The 27,971-nt window shown below is 35.3% G+C and overlaps 1 protein-coding gene across 1 annotated transcript in view; it reads left to right on the forward strand.

The window, feature by feature from the left end:
* Nucleotides 1-27,971, forward strand: part of LOC150100912 (uncharacterized) — a 155,184-nt gene that overhangs the window by 103,351 nt on the left and 23,862 nt on the right. The window contains exon 4 of the mRNA XM_090401549.1: nucleotides 7,255-7,356. Coding sequence (XP_090257675.1) covers nucleotides 7,255-7,356 — 102 coding nt within the window. The remainder of the gene's footprint in view (nucleotides 1-7,254; nucleotides 7,357-27,971) is intronic.

The raw sequence follows: 27,971 nt of genomic DNA on the forward strand, positions 1-27,971 counted from the left end.
CTGAAACTTAGCACTTACAACATTGTCAAGTTAGCACTGTGAGTGAGAGAGGTACCAGTGGCAGCAAGAGTGAAATATATGGTTACTGCTGTAACTACAGGTGACACCAAAATGGCCATAGACAATATACAAACAAATAAGCATGGCTGTGTCAAATTACCACTTGCAGGTTCATGATTTTGTCTTGAAATTCATTTAAAAACCATCTTTAGTTTGTGGATGGTAGACTAATAGGTGGTGGATGATTAGGCCCATGGGCTGTAGTTTGCTGATCTCTGCTCTAGCGACTAAACATCAAACTTTTTCATGCCAGTATTCAAGCCTTGAGCAAGCAGGGTTGTGATCTCACACTTGGTGATAAAATACACAGGCATTGACAAACATCCATGCTCATGGTGGAATTAATTCAAACCACAGTCTGGTTCAAATTGGTTCAAATTCCATTTAGAATGTAAAGAACCTTTATAAGGGCTTTTCATCTGAAGGTGAGTTAGTCATTCTCAAAGGTGGAGGTGTTTCCTCTTAGAAATAAGCTTTTTTTCCCACATAACTGGAAAACTTGTCCAGAAGAATACATGTAAATTAACAAGCATAATACATTTGGGAATACTGTCTGCTTGGCCAACAGGCCAACAATTTGAGATATATGAAAGAAAGTGATCCAGATTCTGTATCTCATATGTTTCCTTTAATTTAAGTTTAGGTTATGAATGATTACTTCAATAAGTTTTTTAAATTTCCTTCTGTGTTTCAATTTTAACATAAAGAAGACACCAAAGAATATTTTCATATTAAGAATTACAAGCTGGACAAATTCCAGATAGATCACTTAATTTTAAATACCTGTTGTGAAGTATATGACTGATATATTTAAATCTTGGGACTATTGGTGTGGAGAAAAATAGGATGAGATGCGAGAATTCCTATAATCTGGACAACAAACTAGGATTTTATACAATACAGTGGCTGTAATTCCAAATAATTCACATAGACTGTTGTTGGAGAGTGGGAATACTCTACTAGGCCAATAATTTAAGATGTATGGAAGAAAGTGATTCAGATTCTGTATCTCAGATATTTGGTTTAACCTGGCGTTAGTAAGGTGGGGTGTCACAGTTATAATCAGTTTAAAATCTTTGGGGTCTGTGACACTCCATCGTACTAATGCCGAATTAAGTTATGAATGATTGCTTCAGTATCTTTAAATTTCCTTTTGTGTTTCAATTTAACATAAAAGGATATTAAAAGAAGGCACCAAAGAATATTCTTATATTAAGAATTACAAGCTTAGCAAACTCCAGATGAAGTACATAATTTTAATACATGCTGTGAAGCATGTAAATTATTATTATTATTGATTATTAATTAACTTAAGGAATTCGCAACATACACTAGAATATAAATTAAATTAAACTTTAATATATATTTCCAATATTTCGGTAACGTCACTTCAAAGGGACTCAAAATAAAGACACGTGCATGCAGGCACTACACATAGTAAATGAGGATGAAGCGAGGAAGCTATTGTTTCTCCTAAAAGTCCTGATGGTGTCACCTAGCGGGCTGGCCGTTGGGCTGAAGGTCTCCTGATGTACTCCCAAATTTGGGGCAGTCTCATGCAACCAAATTTTTTGAAGTTTGGCATGTTTCTTAGGGCTGAGGCTGATTCTATGAAAAGTCTTTCAAATTTGAACTTGCTACGGTGTATTATTGTGGCTTTCTTCCACCGTATTCTGTGGCGTGTATCCAGAACATGGTCCGCAAGACCAGAGTGGCTATACTGGTGAAAATGGATGTAGTCCTTGTGTTCTGAAATTGTGATATTTGCTGTCCTGCCTGTTTGGCCAAAGTAGGACAGCTTACAGCTGCAAGGGACCTGGTATGGCATGTTTCTTAGGGCTGAGGCTGATTCCATAAAAAGTCTTTCAAATTTGAACTTGCTGCGGTGTATTGTTGTGACTTTCTTCCACCGTATTCTGTGGTGTTTATCCAGAGCATAGTCCGCAAGACCAGAGTGGCTATACTGGTGAAAATGGATGTAGTCCTTGTGTTCGGAAATTCTGATATTCGCTGTCCTGCCTGTTTGGCCAAAGTAGGACAGCTTACAGCTGCAAGGGATCAAGAATACCTACATAGCCCGCTAAAGGGGGGGGGAGGCACCATCAGGACTTTTAGGAGAAACATTAGCTTCCTCGCTTCGTCCTCATTTAGTGTGTGGTGCCTGCGTGCACGTGTCTTTATTTCGAGTTCCTTTGAAGATGGCAACATGACGTTGCCAAAATATTGGAAATATATATTAAAGTTTAATTTTGTATTCTGGTGTACGTTGTGAATTCCTTAAGTTAATTAATAATTATGTATAATCAATGTATAAGCTTTTCTACGAGAATTATTATTATTATTATACGGACACTGCCATGGAGTCTGAAGACTCATCGTGGGAGACCCAGTCTATCCACACAATCTATCGTACCTCTCCTTGAACCCATTAACAGACAAAGCATTCACAACTGATTATGGCAACCGATTCCACTCATTCACAACTCTCAAAGCAAAAAATCTCTAGTCCTTATACCCCTACTAACCACACCTTTATTCAACTTTCAGGGATGACCCCTTGTTCTGGTCCCTCTAGCTAGTGCTGAAACATTTCCACTGCATCTATCCTATTGTTGTTGTTGTCTTGTCCTTTGAAGAGTCTTAGATGTTTCCGTGCGCTCTTTGTACTGCTTTGGCTATGTCTGTGATTTTGTTTGTATAGAGCTGTTGTTCAGGATTAGGATCTATTTCTTGCAAGGCTGCTGTAATTGCTGGACAGGTAAAGATGTGAGTGGGTGTCAGTTCCGTATTGGGGCAGTTGTTGCAGTTTCTATATGTTCTCGTATCATCTGTATTGATCTTCATTCCTCTATAATGTCCTGTTCGTAGTCTTGCTATCGTAGTGGAGGTCCTTCTGTCAGCATTGATCTCGGGAATTTGATGTTGTATCACTGATTTCAATGGAATTAGTTTAGCTTTTGCTAGTGCATTGGCATCAGCAAGAGTTATCATATGAGTTTCTTGGTTGAGTTCTCTGGCCTCTTTTGCTAATTTATCAGCTGCTTCGTTGTGATCAATGCCTACATGAGCAGGAATCCATTGTAGAATGCAACTTTTGCCTAAACACTTTAGATGATTTAAGAGTTTATGGATGTCTTGTGTGAGCTTGGTATTGCCATTTTTGATTGCCTCCATAGCTGATCTTGAGTCACTGTAAATTATAATTCCTTCAGATTGTTGAGATGATGATAGATTTAAGTAGGCTTCTAGTGCTTTAATTATTGCGTAGAGTTCGCTGGTAAAATTGGAAGCGATTCTCCCAGATCCAACTTTTATTGAAAGTTTTTCACCTTTCGGGAGTAGAAGGAGAACACCAGCGCCTCCATTAATCATATTGGTGTCTGATGATCCATCGGTATAACAAATAACCTGTTTGGAGGATGAAAGAAGGTTGATGGTATTTAGGCCTTTTTCTTTAAGCATTTCTTTTGGTTCTTTTTTTGTACAGAGTTTGGTAAGGTTTAGATTTATGAAGGTATTTGAAGGTAAAGGACTGGAAAATAGAGGTTCTTTGTTTATGTGGACATTTAGCTGATCAAGACCTATTTCTTTCCTGATAGTGTCATCATATTGTAAAGTCGATGATCTGTGAAGTCTGCAAATTTGGTTCCAATGTTCATAGGTTTTTAGGGAGACATGATCACTTTGGTAGCTTCTGATATTATTTATGAATTTTATGGTGGCAAATTTTCGTCTGTCCTCCAGCAGGTCAAGCCCACATTCCTGTTGGGCTCTGATGTTGTTAGTGGATGAGACTGCACCAATGATAATCTTGGATGCTTTTGCTTGTATTTTGTCTAGGTTTTTCTTTACCGATGAAGCCGAAGGTGACCAGATAGGTGCTGCATATTCCATTATTGGCCTTATTAGTGTAGTGTAAGTAGTTTTGAGGATTTTTGGCTTTGCACCCCAATTTGTTCCACAAAGCCTTTTCAGTATATTTAATTTTTTTAGAGCTCTGTTGGAAGTGTTAGAGATGTGTTGTGCAAAACGTAATTCCTGATCAAGCGTAATACCAAGGTATTTTGGATTTGTGACTTTTTCAATTAGCTTGTTATTGATCATGACTTTGGGATTGTAGGAATGTCTATTTTTCCTGTCTGTACTAAATGTACTTAGTTTTGTTTTGTCTGGGTTGATTTTAAGTTTGAGTTCGTTTGACCATTTTTCTAATCCTCTCATGGATTTGTTTAGAATTTCCTCTGATTCTTTGATTTTAGCACTAGTGTGCCAGATGGCTATATCATCTGCATAGCAAGTTACTTTTGTGTCTTCTGTAAGGTAGGGATGAATATTATTGACATATAGAAGGAATAGTAAGGGACTGAGTACTGAGCCCTGGGGAACACCAGCCCAGGTTCTCCGCTCTTTTGATATTGCTGTATTGATTCTGACTTTGATCTTTCTTCCTCTGATGAAATCAGCAATCCAGATTAAAGCGTTTCCTCTAATTCCAATATCATGTATTGTTTGTATTAATTTTTTGATCCAAACACGATCAAAAGCAGCAGTCATATCAAGGAATATGGCAGTTGTCTTTTTTGTTGGTTTTTCCTGAAATGAGTCTATTATTGTTTGGCAGAAATGGAATAATTGATCTGTTGTCGAATGACGAGTTCTATAAGCAGTTTGGTAGTAGTTGATTTTCTTATTTTTTGTCAGCCAGTGCATAAGCCTGGAGTGTATGATTCTTTCAGTAATTTTACAAAGTATGCTAGTTAATGCGATAGGTCTGTAACTTTGACATTCTGCAGCATTTTTGTCAGGTTTCAGGATGGGTACAATAACTGATTTTTTCCATTCTTTTGGAAGTTTGCCCGTTCGCCAAGAGGTATTGAGAATGTCCAGAAGTTGTTCTTTGGCATTTTTGCCAAGGTGTTTGACCATATGACCAAAGATAAGATCATTACCAGGGGATTTATTAGGTGCAGTTTTCTCGATTGATGAATTTAGTTCACTTAGTGTAAATTCTTCGGAGAAGATGTCATTAGTTTGGTATGTTCTTGCTTGTTTTAGCATTTGACTTGTGAGTTTATTGAGGGGCTTGTCCTCTCTGTTATACTGAAGTTTGGAGTTGTTTGAATAGGTTTTTGCCAGTGTGTTTGCAATTTCTTGATCTGTAATAGCTTGTTTGCCAGCATTTATGATGAAGTTTGTTTTCTGTTGGTTCTCTTTTTTGATATTGTCTAGGATTCTAATAATATTCCAGTGTTGGCTGTCTTTTCTTGGATCCAGGTTACTGCAAAGTTCCGCCCATTTCTCTTGTTTGCACTTCCAAATTTCCTGCTCTATTTTGTGTGTTATGTCCATTAATTTCTTTCTGTAATCATCAGTTTTATTAATTCTGAATTGTTCATTGATATTGTCTCTTTCTGTAATCATTGAATCAATATTGTGATCTTTCCAGTATGGTATCCAGGTGTTTTTCCGCTGGCCTCTTGGTATTGTTGCTTTGGCAGTTTTGCTGATGTGTGAAGTAAGGATTTGTAATTTTCTGTCGAGGTTTCCAGAGACAGGTTCATCTTGACAAAGGCTCTCCAAGGTTTGAGTAAACCTTGTCCAGTCAGCTTTTCTGAAGTTCCACGTCCTTTTGGTTTGCTGTTTTTGCATCTATCCTATAAAAACCCTTTAAGCAACTTAAATGTTTCTATCATATCCCCTCTTTTTCTCCTATCAACCAATTTCTGCAATCCACACACCTTCAATCTATCCTCATAGAAAACATTTCACAAGCCACTCATCGTCTTCATCACTCACCTCTGAATCCTCTCCACTGTTTCTTCATTCCCAAGAAACCCAGGGGACCAGACTTGAGCACAGTAATCCATATGTGGGCATATCGAGGTCTTATAAAGAGAAATAACAACTTCCTTATCTCTACTTGTTAATGTGTTCTTCAATAACCAAGTAATCTTATGGACTACCTTAGCAATATGTCCTAAACTTTAACTCTGTCTACCACCACCACTAAATCTCTAGCTTCATTTATTTCCTGGAATACAGTGCCATCAGTGTGATACATGGCTTGTGATCTATTTATCATAAAATGCATAACTTGACTTTTCTCCATGTTAAACTAACACCCATTAACTTTTGCCCATACTGACAGCCTATTTAAATCGTTCTGCAAACTCTCCACATTGCCTTCATAAGCTATACCTAATTTTGCATCATCAGCAAACAACTAACCTATATCATTTATGTGCAAATTAAACAATGATGATCCCAGCACTGAACCTTGTGGCACACCACTAGTTAAATAATATTTAAATCTTGGAACTATTAGTATGGGGAAAGAAGTAAGATGAGATGTGAAAATTCCCATAATCTAGACCATCGGTTCCCAACCAGTGGTATGCGTACCCCGGGGGTACGTGCTGGGCTGTTCAGGGGTACACAAAAAACAATCAGTAATGGCGGAAAAACAAGTAAAGTAAACAAAATGCAAAACATTAGTTATGGAACAATAAATGTCAGTATTTAAAAACATCTATTTTAAAAACAAGGAGTACAATTCATAGAAATGGATTTAAAAGGAGTACACAAGTGGAAAAAGGTTGGGAACCACTGATATAGACCATCAGTTCCCAACCGGTGGTACGCATACCCCCAGGGGTACACGAAAAATAATCAGTAATGGCGGAAAAACAATCATTTCCACTATGTACATTAAGATAGGCACTGAACAAAAATGTCAGTATTTAAAAACAGCTAATTTAAAAACAAGGGGTACAATTTATAGAAATGGACTTAAAAGGGGTACATAATTGGGAAAAAGGTTAGGAACCACTGATCTAGACAACAAACTAGGATTTTATACAATACTGGAGCATTAATGAAATTAAGTGACTTAATTTTCTGTTGTATGAGTGATTACATTTATAGCTGTAATGGGGGGGGGGTGAGCAGGGACATAAGGAGCAAATTATTTTCATGGAGAATGGTTGATGAGTGAAATGCATGTCTGATACTGCAGTGAATGTGGACACGTTGAATTAGTTTAAAGCACAATTTGATGGCCTTTGTGTGTAACAATATGTACCTCCCTGTGATGAGTCTTTTGACTCAATGGAGGTCTGATGTTAATAATAATAATATTGCTTTTAGAAGTTTTAAAAATTCCATCCATTTAAACTTTGCTAATTTTCCTTTCAGGTGTTTGGATTTCTGAGCTTTTTAGTGTGTGTGTTTCTGGGTCTTTTACACTGGTGTGGAAACTTTGATCCTCAAACAACAGAAGACATCATGCTTTCTGCTGTAAGGGCAAGTTAACACCAAGAAGGTCATTTGAAGATATGTCTTTTTTTTTTATTTGTTTGCCCATTGTGTGTGTATATATATGCATAATATATAAGCGCAAGAGAAAGAATATTTGGTCTTTATAAAAACTAGTTTAATAAGTACAAAAATATATATATATACTGTATATATACATACATACATGCGCGTGCACACACACACAGCAATTACTAATATTTGTGGTGATTGTATGACAATAGTGTATTTGATTTTCCCCTTCTTCCCTCCCTTTTTTTTTTTTATTTTAAAGACAGGAGAAGAAGAAGATAGTATCAAAGTGAAAGTTTTAAATATTATAAAACGGGTCATCATAAAGCAAATGCATTCCCATTTCGAAGTCGTGTTTAATGAGCTTTTTAATGTAGATATGAAACTGCAGTACTGCCAGCTTTTTAGATAAATAGCAAAATATACTGTGGGTGTAAAGTGATTCATGGTGCTAATCAAATTGCTATAACTGCCATAGATATAAATACTGTGATTGATCATTAATTAAATGGCAACACTTGTTAAAATTCTCTAATAAACTGCTAAGAAATTTTATATTTTCTATAATATATTTGCTTAACTGCTTTACAAATGCTAAATTTATATGGAAAAGAAATATATATATATATATATATATATATGTATATATATATATATATGTGAGTATATATAATAAGTAGCAACTATAACATTACCTATGTAAATAGCTGTGTTTTTTTTATTGCAATCTGATTTGTTTAATATTATATTTTATGCTTTTAGAAATATACAGATGCACACAAAAGAGGTTTTTAATATTTTACAGGAATTTTCTTCTTTCAGGATAATTTTTTTCATTCTTATATATATAAATAATATTTCTTATGATGTACAAATGAAGTTTTTTGAATACTTTACAGGAATTTTCTTTTTCTTAAACAAACAAATAAACTTGATTCTATTTTAAAGATATTATGGACTACATAATTGTTTCTTTGCTAGACCATTTAAACTTCTTCATAAATCTTTATAATTAGCTTCATAACTCATAATCCTCCCCCCCTCCCCCTATGTATACACTCAAGTTAAAGTTTGTTATTTTTAAGTTGTATTTAAATATGCATTAGTTTTAATAGTATAGAGAAATTAATATTTAATCTGCTTCTTTGTGCTAGTAATTTATACTCCACATTATAAAGTTTGGAGAAATTTTCATTTTTGAAAATAGTGATAGTAACAATTAATATTTAGTGTTGGGATTTGAATGCTTATGTAATTTGATCCACAATGTTTGAAGCTAATGGTCTTGAGAATTTGAGATTGTATGTTTTAGAAGGTTCAGTGTTTATCATTCTTATTTTACTAATTACTTATACTCAGTTTTACAATAACAATGGCTGCTAAATATGAATCTCGTACTCAGAGAGAAAGCTTATGAATGATGAAAGTATTCTAAATATAATTTTTCTCTTCATTATATTTGCTTTCTTTCTTTTTTGAATTTCTTTTGAGATTTTCACAAAATATGGTAAACATATCATGTTTGGAGTGAGCAAACACGTTGACTATATAATTAATTGTTTGTGAAGAAAATAGTTTGTTCTCACTACACATTATGTATCTATTATGTACTGTGTGAGTGTCCAGTAAATTATCTGTTACTCTTATGGTATTTATAAAATTTGTAAATAATATTTCACTAGAATAAAGTAAATAATAGTGATAAAGCAGATTTACGGGTATCTTGTAATCCATAATTTTAAAGTATGCTGCTAATAATAATTTTTAGTTACCTATGAGGATTCTTGTCCTTCCTTGGTACTTCTCCATGACAGCTCAGAAAGTTTACTTGTATTATACTATTCTGATAATTACATGTATGTGTCTGTAATATTGGCAAGCATTTCTCATATTCATTAAGTTGAAATAAAGTTAAGTGAGCAATGATTTTAGTGTAACTTCGGATGTGAAATATGACATAGTTAAAGAATCCTGTCATTTAATGTCTTGCTATAACAACAGTTACCTTTTCCATGTTCGTATATCACTTATGTGCTGATATAGTCACTTGACAATCATATAATATATATATGTATTTAAATGTGTACATGATTGTGATGCTACAGTTAACAGTTTCTGCATAATGATAAAATTTAGCTCATTGAAAGCTAGAAATACTTTGCCCATTTATTCAAGAGCTTACTCATGCTTGTATAACAAATTCCAGTTTTATATACACTTAAACATTTTAACTAATAGAAACTAGTTAAATTGCCAAATACTAAATTATGGCCCTTGAAGTGGCTTTGTTAACATTTTTTTTTTTTTTAAAACACAACTATCTAAGTATTATGTCAGTTATTAACATGCCATTATTAATAATTTATAAGCAATTCATTTTTTGTATTATTTTTTTTTAGAATGACATGAATCATAGTTCTTTTCAATATATAAGACTTTGTTAATGACACGGTCTCCTTTAAAATTCATTCTACCTTTTAAGAAACTAGTCTAGATTTCAAAACTTAATCTATCAGAATGAACAATCAAAATGGAATATACAGTCACAAAATCATATAGGTGATAGTTTTGAAGGTATACAGCCTCTTGAAACCTAGAACAAATTTTGTGGCCACCCTATTTATAAAGACTTTACAATTTTACAGAAACAGAGAAAAATTTTTAGATATACTTTTGCAGAATTCAAATTATTTAAAGGACACTGCAATTATATAACTGTTCTACAAAGTGATTGTTAGAGTTGAATTACACTTTTCCAAAGTAAATAAACGTATTTTGTTTCATTGCATATGTTGAGTTTAGTGACTTGTGGTATACCTATAAAGACTTTTACATCTGAATATGTATGTTGGATTTGCCTTTTTGAGAAGATGCTTTTATAGGCATATTACAGTGGAGCTGTGCCTAATAGTGGCAGGTCATTTATATATCTGTTAAGGCTAACAAATATATACAAATTGCCTGCTGTTTTTAAAGATTATGTTTTGTTTACCTTCCAGATCGACCTATTTTAGTGTTAATAGCTAAATTGGCAGATATACACTGAGAATGAGTAATCATGGGGATTTGGATTTCCCTCATAAAAAAGGGTTATACCTCTGTACACTAAAGATAATAACCCATGCAGCATTGCTCCCTTAAGAGAATACAAACTTTTGGAATAAGTAAAAAATTATGTAGCAACATAGATGAAAAATTTCCTTACCAGGGAAAGTTAGTTTCAGCTAATTTTTATGGTCTGCACTAGAAACTTGTGTAAGAGTTTAAGCCACTTACTGCCATTAATATTTTTACTAAAATCAAGGAAGGGGAACAGCTGCTTGTGAACATGTTTCTTTTCAATAGATTTTCTTCCTTATGCTGGACAGCTCTTGCAATATTAATTGACTAATTTCTTGCTGTTAAGAATACAAAATGTAATACAATTTGCACTATTTTCTTGTCATTCCACACACACAAACGCCTTTTTATTTTTTATTTCAAACATGCTTCATGTATCTACTGTGCTTTCCGTATTTCCTTATATTGACAAATGAGCTGCTTAGAAGATGAACATATAAGCCAAAATTGAGAAAGTGTGATGAATAATTTATTGTTCAGGTTCGGGTCTAGTAATTGGTGATAAAGAATGACAGTGTGTAATGTGCCTTGATATATTTAGCATGTTAGAGAGTTGAGACTTAAACAAGCTATAACATCACCTTCATGCCAAACAGATGAATCTGGTGAACTTTTTGAGAGAAAAACTGTCATACATAACCACAGTACTTTTTGGGGAAAATACCATAGTTCCTGTCATGTTTAAGTATGAACACATAGAACAAAATAAACTACAGTGGTACCTTGGTTTGCGAGCATAATTCATTCCGGAAACGTAATCCAAAGTACTCGTATATCAAAGCGAATTTCCCCATAAGAAATAATAGAAACTCAGATGATTCGTTCCAAAACTCAAAAATATTCATATAAAAATGATTAATACAAAATACATAAAGTAATCGAATTTATTAATTACATTACAATTACATATTACAGTAATTGTATTGGGTAGGACGACTTTCATTGTCACTAACGGAATCACGGCTATCTGTTGACTCTTTTTCTTTTTGTGCAACTTTAACAAGGAACCTATCCAATGACACTTGCGGCGGCCACTTGCATACCTTGTTCGTGCTTCCCGATGATTTCCTTCTTAACTTCCACCGTAATCATCTCCTTCTTCTTACCGCCTTCCTTTTCAACCCTTTTCTTCATTGGGGCCATTGTCGTAGTACAGTTAATAAAGAACAGTCACTACATTTGGACACAAAATAAAAAAATGCTTTGTGCACACACACACACACACACGTGGTCACAACGCTAGCACGAATGTTGACTATACGAATGAGGTATGCCGACTGAGACCGCATGCGAGATGATTACCCACAATCCTGAGCGGCTTGTGATCACGTGAAGCTCGGCAGACAAAGCGTATAGGTAATACAGTACTCGTATTGCAAGATGTTACTCGTTTATCAAGTTAAAATTTATTAAAAGTTTTTTGCTCGTCTTGCGAAACACTCGCAGACTAAGTTACTCGCAATCCAAGGTACCACTGTATTAATTTTAAAGTTTTCTGATAATTCAGAATTCAAATCAGCATTTGTCAGAAATATGAAGAACTATAACATATATAACAGAAGCAGTTAAAACATGAACAAAAGAGAAAATCTTAGCCATCAGGTTGAAGTTAGTAGTAGCATTACAGTCTTCCAGATTTTGTGTAAAATTGTGCAGCCTTACTTATTGCGATTAAGGGAATGCTTTCTGTGTGTAGAGGCTTAAGTGCTGTGAGGACATCATGTTGAAGGCTTAATGAATTGTATACAGCACTCAGAAAGGATTAAAACAGAATTTAATACTTCCTATATTTCGTCTCAGTCACTGAGGCATCTTCAGGGATCACAAAAAACTAATGTAACATATACACAAATATCAGACAATACTAAGCCCAACCACGTGGGTGACTCTAAAGTCTTATCTAGGTGGAGCGCCTTCTAAGGGCGGTTATAGGTGGCCTGGAATGTAAGGTGGGATCTCTGATGATAAGTGTTTCCCAAATCTTAAGAAGCTTAATGCAACCGTATTTATTAAGATTTGGTTGATTTCTGAGAGCTGCTGCTGATTCTAAAAATAGTCTCTCTTTTTTGAATTTGCTGTGGTGGAGCATGGTGGTTTTTTTCCATGAGATCCTATGGATTGTATCCAAGACACGTTAAAAACAGCCATCAGATTTGTAACATATCTATGTGGGATTCTTTCTTCCATTTGATCTGTATGAAGACATGTCCAATGCTGCTAGACCTGGGCTGCCATAATGATGGTAGCATATGTGTTTCATATGTTTTTGAAGGCATTTGTTACAATTCTTCCCATCTTTCTAAAATAAGCTAACTTGTAGACATATGATGGAATTTGTTATTAAGTAAATGAATAAGTGTTGCTAGGTTGATGTGGAATTTAAAAGTAGTATAAAGATTTTATTAATGTAGCGTGTTGATCTCTTCAGATATAACCTCAGGTACAAGAATAGGAATAATTTTCTCTGATCTTGTATGCCAGAAGGATAATGTAGGATTTATCAATTTTACAAGGATTGCAGCTCAGCGGAGTGGGGTGGATAACAGAGTTTAGTGGGAAAATGCTTTATGTAGGTATCTTCTAATGTATGTGGAGGGGGGGGGAGAGATATAATGAAATATCAAGAAACAGCAAGCTTGTTTCATTCTTTTCATTAATTTAGTGTGTTTTTGGCTACTGGCTATTTAAACATGCCAAAAATGTAGCTATGTGTCTTGGAATGAGACCATATAGCAAAGACTTCAACATTGAAGTGTGGTTTTTAAATGTTCATGTAGAAGTTGGTTAATGGAGGGAAGCTGCATTACCATCTAATTATTTTTCACTCTGTAGAATAACCAACACAAACACTGATTTAAATTAATCAAGTTGGGAAAGAGAGCCTTGAGAAGATCAAGTGTCTGTTTTAATGGTATACATTTGTAAAAAAGAGAAGTAACATTGAAGCTAATCATTATGTCTGAATATTTTAGGATAAGGTTGTTTCTTAAGCTAGTTTTGAAATGAATTGTAGTTCTATAAACAGGAGGAAGAGGGATAGGATTTCATTGAGCTGGTAGATTTAGCTGTTTGACAAGTTCATAAATTATATGCTATAGGATTGTCAGTACTGTTTATTACTGAATGAAAGGGATAGAGATAGTAGAAAACTAAACTTTTTCTAAGATTCTTGCTAGAACTAAAATTCTGTTATAAAAATAAATAATATATATATATATTGTGTGTGTGTGTGTGTGTGTGTGTGTGTGTGTGTGTGTGTGTGTGTGTGTGTGTGTGTGTGTGTGTGTGTGTGTGTGTTTAGTAATTTTAATGACTACAACCACCGAGATAATTGAGAATAAAAGTTTAATACAGACATAAATAGTTTTGTTGGTAAGCCAACTTCTTCAGGTGTCAAAGTACAAAGTACACACTTACAACAACAGAATTCAAAAAAACTACAGTTAAGTTTGAATTGGAGTCTTCGCTTCAGTTCTAGCTATATTTACACGCATGCAAATGATCTCGCGAGAATGCCAGCATTGAACAGCAGAGCTATGCGAATCTAGCAAATTGTAGCTAAGGCTGTTATTCATGTGGGTAGAATCGAGGGTGATTTCTCGCGAGATCATTTGCACTCATTAGTAGAATCTTCATTAGTTTGTTGACGACGGTGAAAAAGAAGTTTCTCAATACTTTTTGGCGCAAAACCATTATTGACAATGGTCTTTTTGAGAAAATTAAGTTCATTTTGAAACGCTTCGTCGTCTGATAATAAGAATCTGGCCAGGTGTGCAAGAGTGGAAATAATGCCATATTTCTGAGGAGGGTAGAGGTGAGAGGAAGCATGAAGATATCTACAGGGTGTTCGGGATAAATTTGACAGTTTCGTAAGGAAAAAGAAAATCTTCTTTGTATCTATTAAATTTAATGAATTGACAAAAAAACATTACAGGCAGAGTTAATTACAATACTATCAACAAGATTTACTCAAAATAACCACCATTAGCATCGATCACAGCTTCAATTCTGCTTCGGAACCTCGAACAAGCTGATGCTACAGTCTCCCTGGGAAGGGCCGCAAAAACTGTTTTAATTTTATCCATTAACTGGGCTTTTGTATTACTGGAAGTGCGATTGGTGTCTTTTTCAACTGCGCCCCATACAAAATAATCCATGGGGTTAAGGTCTGGGGAGTTTGGAGGCCAAACATTTGGACTGGTGAAGTCGTAGAAATTTTCAGACAACCATTTTTGACTTTTCCCAGAGGTGTGGTAAGGGGCCGAATCCTGCTGCCATACATACGGCCTACCATTGGCTACCCTTGTTATCCAGGGCTTGACTACAGTTAGCAACTCCACGAACAAAGCCCGAATTCCAATGCCAGGGTTCTTCAACACCTGTTCCTGCAGATTTGCGAGGAATTCTGCTGTACGAACGCAATCAGATCGTCTGCTAGGGATCTTTCTTCTTGCTACATCCTCGTAGTCACCATTGCAAGTCTCTAGTTCATGCCTGATTATTTTTACTGTATTCAGGGAGCATTGGGCAGCAGTCGTAATATCCTTATTTTGATGGCGGGCACGAATCATCATGATACAAGTTATTCTCTTCCATGATTCAGGTGGGTTCCAGCTATCCATCCTTTCTGACATCTTGTATATGAATGAAGAAGGGTCCAAACTTTTAAATGAAGAGAAGTGTGTGTTAATACATGTAACTTACGGAAAAATATAATTAATTATAAATATGTCAAATTTATCCCGAACACCCTGTATCTGTATTCGTTGGTTTTCTGAAGATTGAAATTTTAATATTATCAGTACTCCTGTTTAGTTTTATGTCTAAAAAAGAAAGACAATTATTAACTTCTAGCTCAGAGGTGAATTTGAAGTTGTGATGAAAGTTATTTAGATGATCTAAGAAAACTTTGAGATTGTCTGGACCGTGTTCCCATATAAAAAAAACATCATCAATATAATAGAGCCAGATTTTGGGTTTCATTGTGGCTGAAGAAATTGCTTTCTCTTCAAAGCCTTCGAGAAATAGGTTTGCTAGTGTAAACGTGTCGGATTTTCCTTCCTTGGTTATATATTCTAGTGATGCTGTGGCAGTGTAATATTCTCAGCACTTAATTTTATATATTCCCCTTGTAATACTCGAGATTCCTACCTTCTGTATTCTATACTCCTTCTACCCGAGAGCAATGGAAATATTTATTTAGATTTATGACTGCACCATCCATGCCTCGATATGGTGCAAGAAATATAGTACTTCCAGTAGGTTATTAAATCTTTCACAACAAAATCTCTTTATCGTCCCCAAGTTATCAATTTGCTTTGCAGTCCTGGCCCTTTTCTCACTTACTATTTGTATCAACGTTTCCTGTTTAGGTTCGATTTTTATTTAAGATCAGTGCATTGCAATTAAAAACATCAGGCAAAAACTTCGTTTAAAATGCAACATAGGATTTAATAGTCAACAAATAGGAATATATATTTTACACTATAAGACAGAGGATAATCTTCTGTAATTCTGAAAAAACACTCTAAAAACAAACTTGCATATATCTCTACTTCAATTAATACAAGGTACACATCATCTTATCTATCTAGCTTAAAGAATTGTCATCAACAAACTACTTAATACCTGCATATATCTCTCTCTTTAATTAAAGAGAGATATATACCTGCATATATCTCTCTTTAATTAATACAAGGCACACACCATGTTATCTCTCTAGCTTAAAGAAATATCATTAACAAACATCGTAATCATTCCGTTGGCTGCTACTACTTCCTATGTTTCCTTTTCTTCATCTCTGGTTTTGGATTTCTCCTCCTTCAGGTCCTTGGGATACCAGCCATTCATCAGGTTGGCTTGTGGGATGTGGGTGACGATTCATCGGCGTGTTAATACACCGGCGAAGGGACGCGAATTGTCAAGGCCTTCATGGACTTAGATAAGTGGAACAGCTCATAGACAAGTTCGACTGCTCATCAGCTGTTTTGTCCCCTGGTCATCTACGCTTCTGGACTAAATAACAGCTCGCAGCATGGCTTCCTCCTTGACACATCAGGACATCACTCTCTGGCTTACTATCACATCATCTCCTCGTATGCTCGTTTCTTCTCTGTGCAAAAACTCCCATTTCTCTGGAAGTCCCATCTTATATTCCATCAGTTTCGAGACCCTGGGTTCAGTTTTCTAAACCCCGTGCACTTACGTGAACCCCTTACGTTGTCATATGATTCCTGGTTCTGGAACTTTCGACAATCCCTTCTCCGTCTTCATGTTCTAATCTCATTAAATCAGCCAGCAGAACATCCCTTTGAATTTTTGCTGTCCCTTTCTGCATTGACCTTGAGGTCACTTAGGGTTTAACTCGTAAACAAAATTTCAAACGCCGTTCCGACTGTAGAGAGTTTCCCTTAGCCTTGAAAGTTTTACATCTCTTGTTCAAAGAGATAGCTAATTTCTGTTGGGCTGTACACATGTTATGTACAATACTAAATGTTAAGAGAAAAGAGTATTTACAGGTGTTCTGGATTCTGCCTAACTGTAAAAACTTGATGTGTTTGTTATACAAAATTTATTCTTGTTGCATCAAATTTTTACAATGGCCCACTCTTCCTAAAAAAAAATTTTCATACATTGAAATGTGGATAACAATTTTTTTATTGACATGTTTTTAGGTTGCGAATCGAGATTTTTCTGGGGGGTATAGCACTCCGTCTCTTTACTCTCACTCAAGATAGGAAAGCACTCACTTCGTAACATGGGCTTGCCTTGTTTCAGTTTACTTTTGTAATAATGGGTTTTTAGGTCACTCTCTCGAAGTCCTCCTTCAGTTCTTTTCTTGGCTCTAACATCATCCTTTCTCATTCCAGCATCTTCAATGTTATTACTGCCCTTTGTCCTTAACTTGGCATGATTAGGACGTGTGTGGAGCCTGGTATCGCTCCCTCCTCTTATCTCTATAAAATTTGTCTCGATTGCGTCCTTAACTGGTGCCAGCTCCCTGTCCTTTCCTGGATTTAATGCCAACCTTTTGTTTGAGCAATAAAAGGCCACTTCTATCTGGCGGTCATTCTCAGATTCTGAAGGACTAATTTTCTTTTTGCTGCTCACAGCCTTGCCTCACTCAGTTCTGTTGTCACAAATTCTTCGATTGTTACCTTTAACCTACCTGATTCCCATTAGAGAAATTTCTTGTGTATAAAAATCACATTGGAATCTATGTCCCTTTAGAAAATCCGTTCCCAGTATTATTCAGTTCCTGTGTCAAGAGGTTTCTGGTAGAATGAGCAGTTCAGGCACGACATTTAATTTGAAACCGGGCAACACAAATTTACTTTTAATTGGTCTCGAGCATAATTGGGGGGGGTTGTAATTCCACTTAGCTCCACACCCTCCCAAGTGTTCTTACCCAGTCAGATACCCTAGTCTTCAATTTTCTGAATAGGGAACCTGTGATTACTGAAACTTGGGATCCAGTGTCAAGTAGAACTTCACACTGTATTCCCCTTATTCTGACTTGGACTACAGTTAAGAGCTTAGTGTGTTGTTCCCTACTTTCTCTTCTTAGTCTCCTCGACATGTTCCAGAGATGGTGACTGGTGTTCAGCATATTTGTATCGAACTGCCTGTTACTATAAGGCCTTCTTTTACTTTGGTAGCAGTATCTGGCTATGTGCCCGAATTTGTTGCAATTGTAGCATTTTTGTGCTTCCCCTCTTCTTTCCCCCTCATTATCTACTCGTTCCCGACTCGCGGTCTCTATGGATGGCTTTTCTCTGGTTTCTTGCAGCTGCTTTAAAACAGAATCGAGTTTATCCATCAGGGATTGATATGCTCTTTCTACCTCTCTTTTGATCATAGAGTGTATCTTCTCCCTTGTGAGAGAATCTGTACTACTTGAGGTGATCACTCCATCCCTTTCCACGTTGTTAATCTCGCTTGCTCTATTTTTGTTTTCCATTCTTTCTATTTGTTGCTCCTTTGTTTTCCCCTTTAAATTTTCTAGATTCTTTTCTCGTTTTTCGTCTTTTTTTTATTCGGATTCTTTATTAATGGTGTGAATTTGATGAGCGTCCAACATGGGACAAAAATCTCCTAGCCTTTCTTTTCTTTCACTGCTAGGTAGCATTCATTTAAATTATTAATCCACTTTTTATGTGCCGTTTCCGTAAATTCTTCCCTAATCCCTAGCCTGAATTGGTGAAAAACTGCCCAGTCTAGATGGTTCCTGTCTTCGCTTAAGCTGTTAGCTACGGTTAGTAATTTATTGTAATATTCAGCCACACTTTCTTTTCTTTCCTGGATACACTTTTGTAAGTGCCATAGGTTCAGACCTACACTTCTGACCTTGGAAAACTGGGCTATCAGGGTCTCTTTAAACTTGTTGTACTCAAACGTGTCTCTTAATATGGGAGATGAATACAAGACGTTTTTAGCCCTGCCAATCAGTTTATTCCTCAGAATGATCAGAAGCTGAAAGTCCAACCAATTACTGATATTTTTCAATTCTTCCACGAATTTGAAAAAAGACAGAACATCGCCATGATCTTCACCGGAGAATTGTGGGATGATGAAATGAGGATTAATCGTCCTGAAAAACTCTCAATCACCCATTGTGTGCGTGCTTGTAGCTTCCGAATTTGTGTGATCCACATTCATCGTTTGAAAATATTTTTTCTTACAAACTTATACTATAAAACACTTATTATTCACTTTTATTGGCTTGGCCTGATCTTATTAACAAAACTGATTCAAACCTACCCTTAAATCGTGGATTTTATCCTACCGACGGCTGAGCCATTGTAAACATGTCAGTTTTTCCTTCCTTGGTTATATATTCTAGTGATGCTGTGGCAGTGTAATATTCTCGGCACTTAATTTTATACGTTCCCCTTTTAATACTCTAGATCCCTACCTTCTGTATTCTATACTCCTCCTACCCGAAAGCAATGGAAATATTTATTTAGATTTATGCCTGCACCATCCATGCCTCAATATGGTGCAAGAAATATAGTACTTCCAGTAGGTTATTAAATCTTTCACAACAAAATCTCTTTATCGTCCCCAAGTTATCAATTTCCTTTGCAGTCCTGGCCCTTTTCTCACTTACTATTTGTATCAACATTTCCCGCTTAGGTTTGATTTTTATTTAAGATCAATGCATTGCAATTAAAAATAAGATCAGGCAAAAACTTTGTTTAAAATGCAACATAGGATTTAATAGTCAACAAACAGGCATATATTTTACACTATAAGACAGAGGGTGATCCTCTGTAATTCTCAAAAAAATACTCTAAAAACAAACTTGCATATATCTCTACTTCAATTAATACAAGGCACACATCATGTTATCTATCTAGCTTAAAGAATTATCATCAACAAACTTCTCAATACCTGCATATATCTCTCTTCAATTAATACAAGGCACACATCCTTATATTAATTGAAGAGAGATATATGCAGGTATTAAGAGGTTTGTTAAATGATAATTCTTTAAGCTGTTATCTATCCAGCTGAAAGAATTATCATTTAACAAACCTCTTAATACCTGCATATATCTTTCTTAGTAAACTTAGTTAAGAAAAATCAGACAAGATTATATACAGGCGTTAGATAAAAATCATAACCCAATATATTTCCTACGAATTAGCTATACTCATTCTCAGATGATCATCAAAGCTATACCCATTCTTAGATGCAATCATCAAAATCCAGACAGAACAAATCTCTAAAAGTTATTCTGGCTATTAATGTCTCTCTTACATGCATTTTTCCAGTTCTACGATCTATTCTTATAGCGTCACACAGTCTAAATAAAACAATATTTTTACTCACATGGGCTGTCTTCTGTTGGGTTGCACTCTCCAATTCCGTTGGCTGCTACTTCCTATGTTTCCTTTTCTTCGTCTCTGGTTTTGGATTTCTCCTCCTTCATGTCCTTGGGATACTGGCCATTCATCAGGTTGGCTCGCGGGATGTGGATGATGATTCATCGGCGTGTTAATACACCGGCGAAGGGTTGCGAATTGTCAGGGCCTTCACGGACTTAGATAAGTGGAACGGCTCATAGACAAGTTCGACTGCTTATCAGCTGTTTTGTCCCCTGGTCATCTACGCTTCTGAACTAAATGACAGCTCGCAGCATGGCTTCCTCCTTGACACATCAGGACATCACTCTCTGGCTTACTATCACATCATCTCCTCGTATGCTCGTTTCTTCTCTTTGCAAAAACTCCTGTTTCTCTGGAAGTCCCATCTTATATTCCATCAGTTTCGAGACCCTGGGTTCAGTTTTCTAAACCCCGTGCACTTACGTGAACCCCTTACGTTGTCATATGATTCCTGGTTCTGGAACTTTCGACAATCCCTTCTCCGTCTTCATGTTCTAATCTCATTAAATCAGCCAGCGGAACATCCCTTTGAATTTTTGCTGTCCCCTTTCTGCATTGACCTTGAGGTCACTCTGGGTTTAACTCGTAAACAAAATTTCAAACGCCGTTCCGACTGTAGAGCAGTTCCCTTAGCCTTGAAAGTTTTACATCTTTTGTTCAAAGAGATAGCTAATTCCTGTTGGGCTGTACACATGTTACATACAATACTAAATGTTAAGAGAAAAGAGTATTTACAGGTGTTCTGGGTTCTGCCTAACTGTAAAAACTCGATGCGTTCGTTATATAAAATTTATTCTTGTTGCATCGAATTTTTACACTAGCACCGGGGAAAGCGGACTACCCATGGGTAATCCGCTTCTACCCATGAAGAAGTTGGCTTACCAACGAAACTAGTTGTGTCCGTATTAAACTTTTATTCTTAATTATCTCGGTGGTTGTAGTCATTAAAATTACTAAACATATTCATAAACCGAGTCAATATGCATACAAATATATATATATATATATATATATATATATATATATATATATATATATATATATATATATATATATATATATATATATATATATATATAGTTCTATTAAAAAAAATATAGTTTTATTCCTCCTGCGAAAAAGTTTGTATTTTCCCTACTATATAATTGCAATGTCTTGTGCGTCTAATATTTTTAATAGGCTTTCTGCTCTGAGAATGCTAGTTTGAATTCAGCAAAATATCAGCAGACTGAATAATTTCACAGTTTGTTTTTCCTAATACATTTTTATTAGTAAATACCATAAAATATCACATAAATGATAGCCAACACCTACGTCTTTCTATATGTCTGCTGCAATTCCCTGAAAAACTCTTAGTATTATATAAAGTAGTCAGTCTATTATAATTTTATTTATGCATTTTAATTATAAATAACTTTTATATAATTTATCATTTCAATTATATAATTATCAGTTATATAACTGAAAAAGTTTAACAATCTCCACTCTGTACTAAATGATCAGTACACCAAAATGAGTTTGATGAGTAAGATTACAACCTAAGGGTTGAATCAGATTATCTATTTAGTGAAGAATTTAGTGAATTTTTGTTTCTAATTGATAGCATATTGGTAGAAATTATTATTATCTTTAGATTTATAGAGTCAGGAAACTCCTCCTTGTCTGCTCTAGGTAGATCTGCTCATACTAAACCTAAATTTCATGTACTTTCTGCACTCTCACCATCCTCTTTAGCAAGAGATCCTCAGCATATTGCCACTCTCCCTGCAAAAAAAAAAAAAAATTATTCCCTTACATAGCTTCCAAAGGTAGTCCTTTGTTTTCTCTATAGAAAAAATTCCCACTCGCCATCTTTTAAATACTTTATTTATCACAATATAACACATACACTTTCATATATCCATCAAACTCATATGCTATCAATTAATCCTATGGCTGAAAGTCCATGGTCTGTCATCTTTGTTACCTGTTGTTATAGCCTTCTAAGTTGCCTCTTCTTCTTCTTAAGTAGCTTCTCCAATTTGAAGGTTAGCAATCATGGTACACCAGAGTATCCGATCCTCTGCCATTCTTTTAATCTTGTAATAGCTCTTGTTACCATCCAAAAAGTTGCCTTGTCCACCCAAAATCCAGGTTCCAAGATCTCTTCACTGTAGTTCAGATATCGTCTAATAATGGCCTTATATGCCCAAATCACCACACTCTTATTTCTACTAGTCAGTATCCTTTTCATCATTGCAGCAACCTAGTGGGCTGTCTTCATCACCTTTGTATGCTCCCTCAGTTTCAGCTCCCACTCCACTATCACACCAAAGTCTCTCACTTTTTTCCATAGATCACTGCCTACTACATGGCTGCAGTAGGCAGTGAATTTCAACAAAAAATTATTACATAAGAAGTTACATATTTTTATTCAAATGAAAATATAATTGTACATAAAATATACTTATCAAAACAATGGCAAAAAAGTAACTTAGCATGATATACCGTCAGTTTCTCTCAGTTTTTATCAACTTTTGATTGATGCACTTTGTTAGTTTGTCTTGCTTGACACAGTGGCAGACCAAGTCTCTTGCATGGACATGCAATGCCATTATGCAGCCATGCATACATGCAGCTTAGAGAGAGATCATTGCCTTAAACATTTGCCCATCTTTTCGAGACCATTCAAATTCTCCTGAACTACTACATCAGAACCATTCCTAATAATATAATTCCTAATGTACATATATGCTCTTGTTGATCTTCCATGTTACTTAACACAGTATTAACTACACATGGCAATGACATGCTGTAAGTTTTACAACCTTTGTGTGTGTGTGTTTAAAATAAATAAATAAAAATTGACTGTAAAATAATAATAAAAAACAAGGTATCCTAATTGTCCCTTAAAGAGAGAAAAATTGCACACATACGCCAATGGCGCTGTCATTTTTCAGAACTTTTGTTGAATTCTTTACTTCAAATGTATGTCAGTCTTTTAACTCTTTTCTTTTGACTAGCTCTTTCCTCTTTTAACAAAGAGGAAAGAGCTAGTCAGTGAGAATCAAATGTAAAAAATAAAGGCTTGTGATTAATTGAATGAAAACATTTTGTGGTATCTTCAGAAATTTTCTAGTGTTTATTTTTTACTAAAGTTGATATAATAAATATAAAATTATATTAAAATTAATTAATTAAAATCAAACTATTTCTTTGTGTTATTAACTTATCTTCCACTTGATATGTTAGGCTCATGTCTTAGAAACTTGGCTTCATATAAACCAAATGAATGTCATCATAGAGCATTTAATCCTATCTACATTGTCTGCTTTGTCTGTGAATTGCTTGTATTCGCTGTCTCATTTGCCTGTCTTATGAGATGAACTACTTCAGTTTTTAGAAAGAAAAATCCTGCCACCTTCAAATGATGCCAACTCATATTCAATTGAAAAGCCATAATGACGGCTCCTTGCATGCTAGAAGTGATTATTCAAACCTAGGTCTTTCCATCTCCTTATTTTTGTACGTTCCTTGAGAGATGTACAGAATACTATGACGTACTACTAGCTAGTTATTACTGGCTTACTATCAGCAGTTTCTTCGAAATCTGTTATTTGTCAGGTCTCTAGTATTCTCAGATATAACATTCTGATCTTGGCATTGCTAACTGCATCAATTTGTCCAGATCATGGTATTCCACTGGTCTTTTTTCATGTTTCCTCACCCATTAAGTGACCATGCTGAATAGCTTTGTGCACACATTCTTGATGCTAAGATATCAAGTTTTCCTTTGTAATATATGCACTTCTTATGTAATAACATAGATGCCATCTTTTCACTCTTCTAATTTTCCACAGAACTCTCATATCAGTTGACTCCAGAATTCAATCATATATTTTGTTTCTAACAGAGTTTGAGATCCATAAGTTAAAATCCTATTAAATACTGTTGTATACTGATAGTTTAGTTTCAACTAATTTCTCTCTTATTTTGTAGAGATTTTTTCACCTTGTTCTCACTATACTGGCTTTGCTTATTCTGTTATGTATTTCATATTTATTTAGATCCTCCATAGCTTCGTTGGTATAATCAAGCCCTTTGGTTGGAAAGACCCTGGTTTGAATCCTGTTTATGATGTGCAGAACTTTTATTAGGGCTTTTCAACTGAAGATTAGTTAGCTGAGGTAGAGGTCATACAGAGGTAGAGAATTTTTTTTCTCCTAGAAACTCTGGTTTTCATCCTTCAGAACAAGCAGACATGAAATACTTACTCCTCGAGGGATGCAGCAAAGGAATGGAAAGCCAGCTGCATTAAATTGCCTAACGCCCCTAATCAGGGGATCCAGCCCATCTTGGACAGATGAGAAATTGATGGATATGTATCTTACCATCTTCACCAAGCATTGTGCCTGAATATCTAAAATGTTTTCAATGGTCCTAGCTATTTTCTTAATTTTTGTCTTTTTATTGTTAATTTTTGATACCAGATTTGTTACAGCAATTATTTAGTATACAGATAAACAGTCCTGAAGACTTGTACTTGGATTTATTTAGAAGTATAACATCATCCACATAAAGCAAATAGATGAATTTGTAAAACTTTCATGTTTCTCAAGAAAAATAAATTATTTCATCATCATTCTAAAGAAAAGTCCTTGTTGCTATAGCGAGTTCCTTCTTCCACATTCCTCCTGTTTCCAGTTTTTTGTTTTGTTTTTTTGTCTTCATTAGCATATAATTCTTCCAGTTAATCAGGTACATCTTCCAGTAATGGATATAACTTCTTCTTTTCCCTGATAACTTCCCTTCTAATAAATTTACAGTCTGTTTGTTGTGCTCCTTATGTATCCCCAAACCAGTCATTAGAACATACACACAGTTAACAGGCATAATACACTGGCTTCATAGTCTTAGTTGCTTTGGCCATAAATCAAACCAAAATGGCCTAGGAATTGTATCTGCTATCTCTTTTATTTCAAGTAAGACTTCCTGTCTTTTGTTGTAATAGTCAGTTTCACAACCATATAAGAATATGCTCCAAAGAAATGTTTTTATAAATCTTTTTTTTGTGTGTGTCTTCATTTATTACTAGGTAAGTAATCCTTTTTTTGTATTTCTTTTGCCATAGCAATTCTTTTTGTATGTCAAACTTTACATCTTGAATAGTTCCTTCAAGGTATGTGAATGATTTTACTTTTTAACTGATTCTTACCTCTAATCACTATTTGTCTTTTGAACCTGCCACAATTATTATAGTTTTAGATGCATATATCTGTAATCAACTAAAATATCTTCCATCCTAAATAATATCAGTTTTTAATCCTTCTCATTCTCTGATAACACATCAGTAAAACATGTTGTGTGTTAGCACTCCACTTACAGTTACCTCCTTCATTCCTTTTTCTACTACCTTTACATTCTGTCTATATATAGGTTGATAAGTAAGAATGATAGTGCACAACCTTGCCTTATGCCTTCTTTTTTTTTTTTTCAATTTCTGCTAATACCTTTTTATTTTGGCAGTTGCTTCATTTTCCTGTATTCTTATCTTTATTTTCTGGTTGGCATACAGTTAGTTATTTGTAAATAAATTATTCATTAACAGATAATTATAAAAAGATAAAATTTTGATATACTCAATCACTCTCTCACTTTCTTCTGTTATTTCTTAACATATTTCTGTCCTATAGACTTCTTGACAACAGCAATTAGTTCTCATCACTAACTCTTCCATAAGAAGAAGAAAACTTCTCTTGCCAAAGTAGTAAAAGAAAAAAAACTTATCCTCAATCAAATAATTAACTTCCATACTGTTAATCAGATATTGACTAGTTCCCACCTCCAAATACTAAAACAATACATGGAATATCTTTTCTTGTCTTGCACAATCAAAGATTGTTTTATATACAAAATAGTGCATCTCATTAAGGAAACTTCTAATACAACATTACAATGATCTTGAATAATATTCTAGGATTTTACTTCCTTAACCTTCATTAGACTATCATTCTGATATTATTATTATTAAGAGAGACCTCCAGGGAGTCGGGGACTCATAGCGGGAGGCTACATATACCAGCTATCATGCTTATTCTTGAATTCATTCAAACTGCTTGCACTCACAACATCCAATGGCAATCCATTCCAATCACTCACCACCCTGTGAGAGAAAAATCGAGCCCTCAACCCCTTCTTAGCAGGATTCATTCTTAGCTTCCAAGGATGCTCTCTTGTCCTTTCCCCACCCTCCATAAATTGAAAAAATCCATCAATTGAAATCCTGTATGATCCTTTCAGAAGAGTTTGTAAATCTCAATCATATTACCCCCTCTTTCTCTTCTTTGCTGGTGTCTGCAGTCTACAAATTCTCAGTCTGATTGCACAGATTGATATCATTTTTAACACTCTCCTTTGCACTCTCTCCAGTATATCAGAATTGCAATGGAAGCCAGGAGACCAGACCTGTGCATAATAGTCTAAGTGAAGTCTTATCAAGGCCTTGTAAAGAGGCAAAATGACATCCTTATCTTTACATGTGAATGTTCGTTTCAGCATTGCAATTATCTTTTGAGTTGTATTTGCAGTCTTTGCTACATGACCCCCTGAACTTCAGTTTCTATCTACTAACATTCCAAGATCCCTACCTTCATCAGTTTCTTCTAGCATAATCCCACCAATATAATACGACATTGGATATCTAATCATGCCGAAGTGAATGACTTTACATTTACTGACATTGAACTGACATATTCAAATCATTCTGCAAATACTGCATATCAGCAGCATTCCTGATTACCCTACCTATCTTTGCATCATCAGCAAATAGCTGTATGTCTCTTGTCGAATCCTTCCCAATATCATTAATGTATAGATTGAATCATTGGCGCACCCAGGGAGGGGGCCAAGGGATCCTGGCCCCCCCTAAAGAAAAAGGAAAAAAACACTAGAAAAATTTCCAAAAATATTTTCCTAATTAAAATTCTTTTTTTTTTTTTTTAATTTATGTTGTGTCGTGTCTTCTATTTCTATGCTACTTATGAATTAGCGGTCACATAAGGTGGGAATACCCTATAGCTCTCGGGAATCCTGGCCGCTGTGAACGCAAGGCGAACGAAGTAGTGCTCGGTTCTACTTAGTTTGCCTGAGCCAAGCCAGAGGAGATCACCGGTCATAGCTCATATGCAATGCGTAGTGTGTATTCTCAAATCGTCTACTCACCCCCCCCCCCCCAAAAAAATGAAATCTTGAGTGATCGGCCCCCTCCAAGATTGAATCCTGAGTGCGCCACTGGATTGAATGACAGTGGACCAACCACTGATCCTTGTGGTATACCAGTTGTTACCTTAAACCTTGCAGACTCACATCCCCTGTATACCACTTTTTCATATCTGTCAGCCAGCCAGCCATCCTCTTATCCATGCTATTATTCTGCAACCCAAACCCATATTCTCCAATTTATGCAACAATCTGTCATGCTGTAGTCTGTCAAATACCTTAGCAAAATCCAAAAGTATCATAGTATTCATTCCCCTTGTCTAGTTCAATGGTAACGTTGTTATAGAATGTGAGCAAGTTGCTAAAACATGACCTTCC

This window comes from Typopeltis vanoorti, chromosome 12, assembly GCF_054136105.1.
Source record: "Typopeltis vanoorti isolate ZY-2024b chromosome 12, IOZ_Tvanoo_1.0, whole genome shotgun sequence".
Lineage (NCBI taxonomy): Eukaryota > Metazoa > Arthropoda > Arachnida > Uropygi > Thelyphonidae > Typopeltis > Typopeltis vanoorti.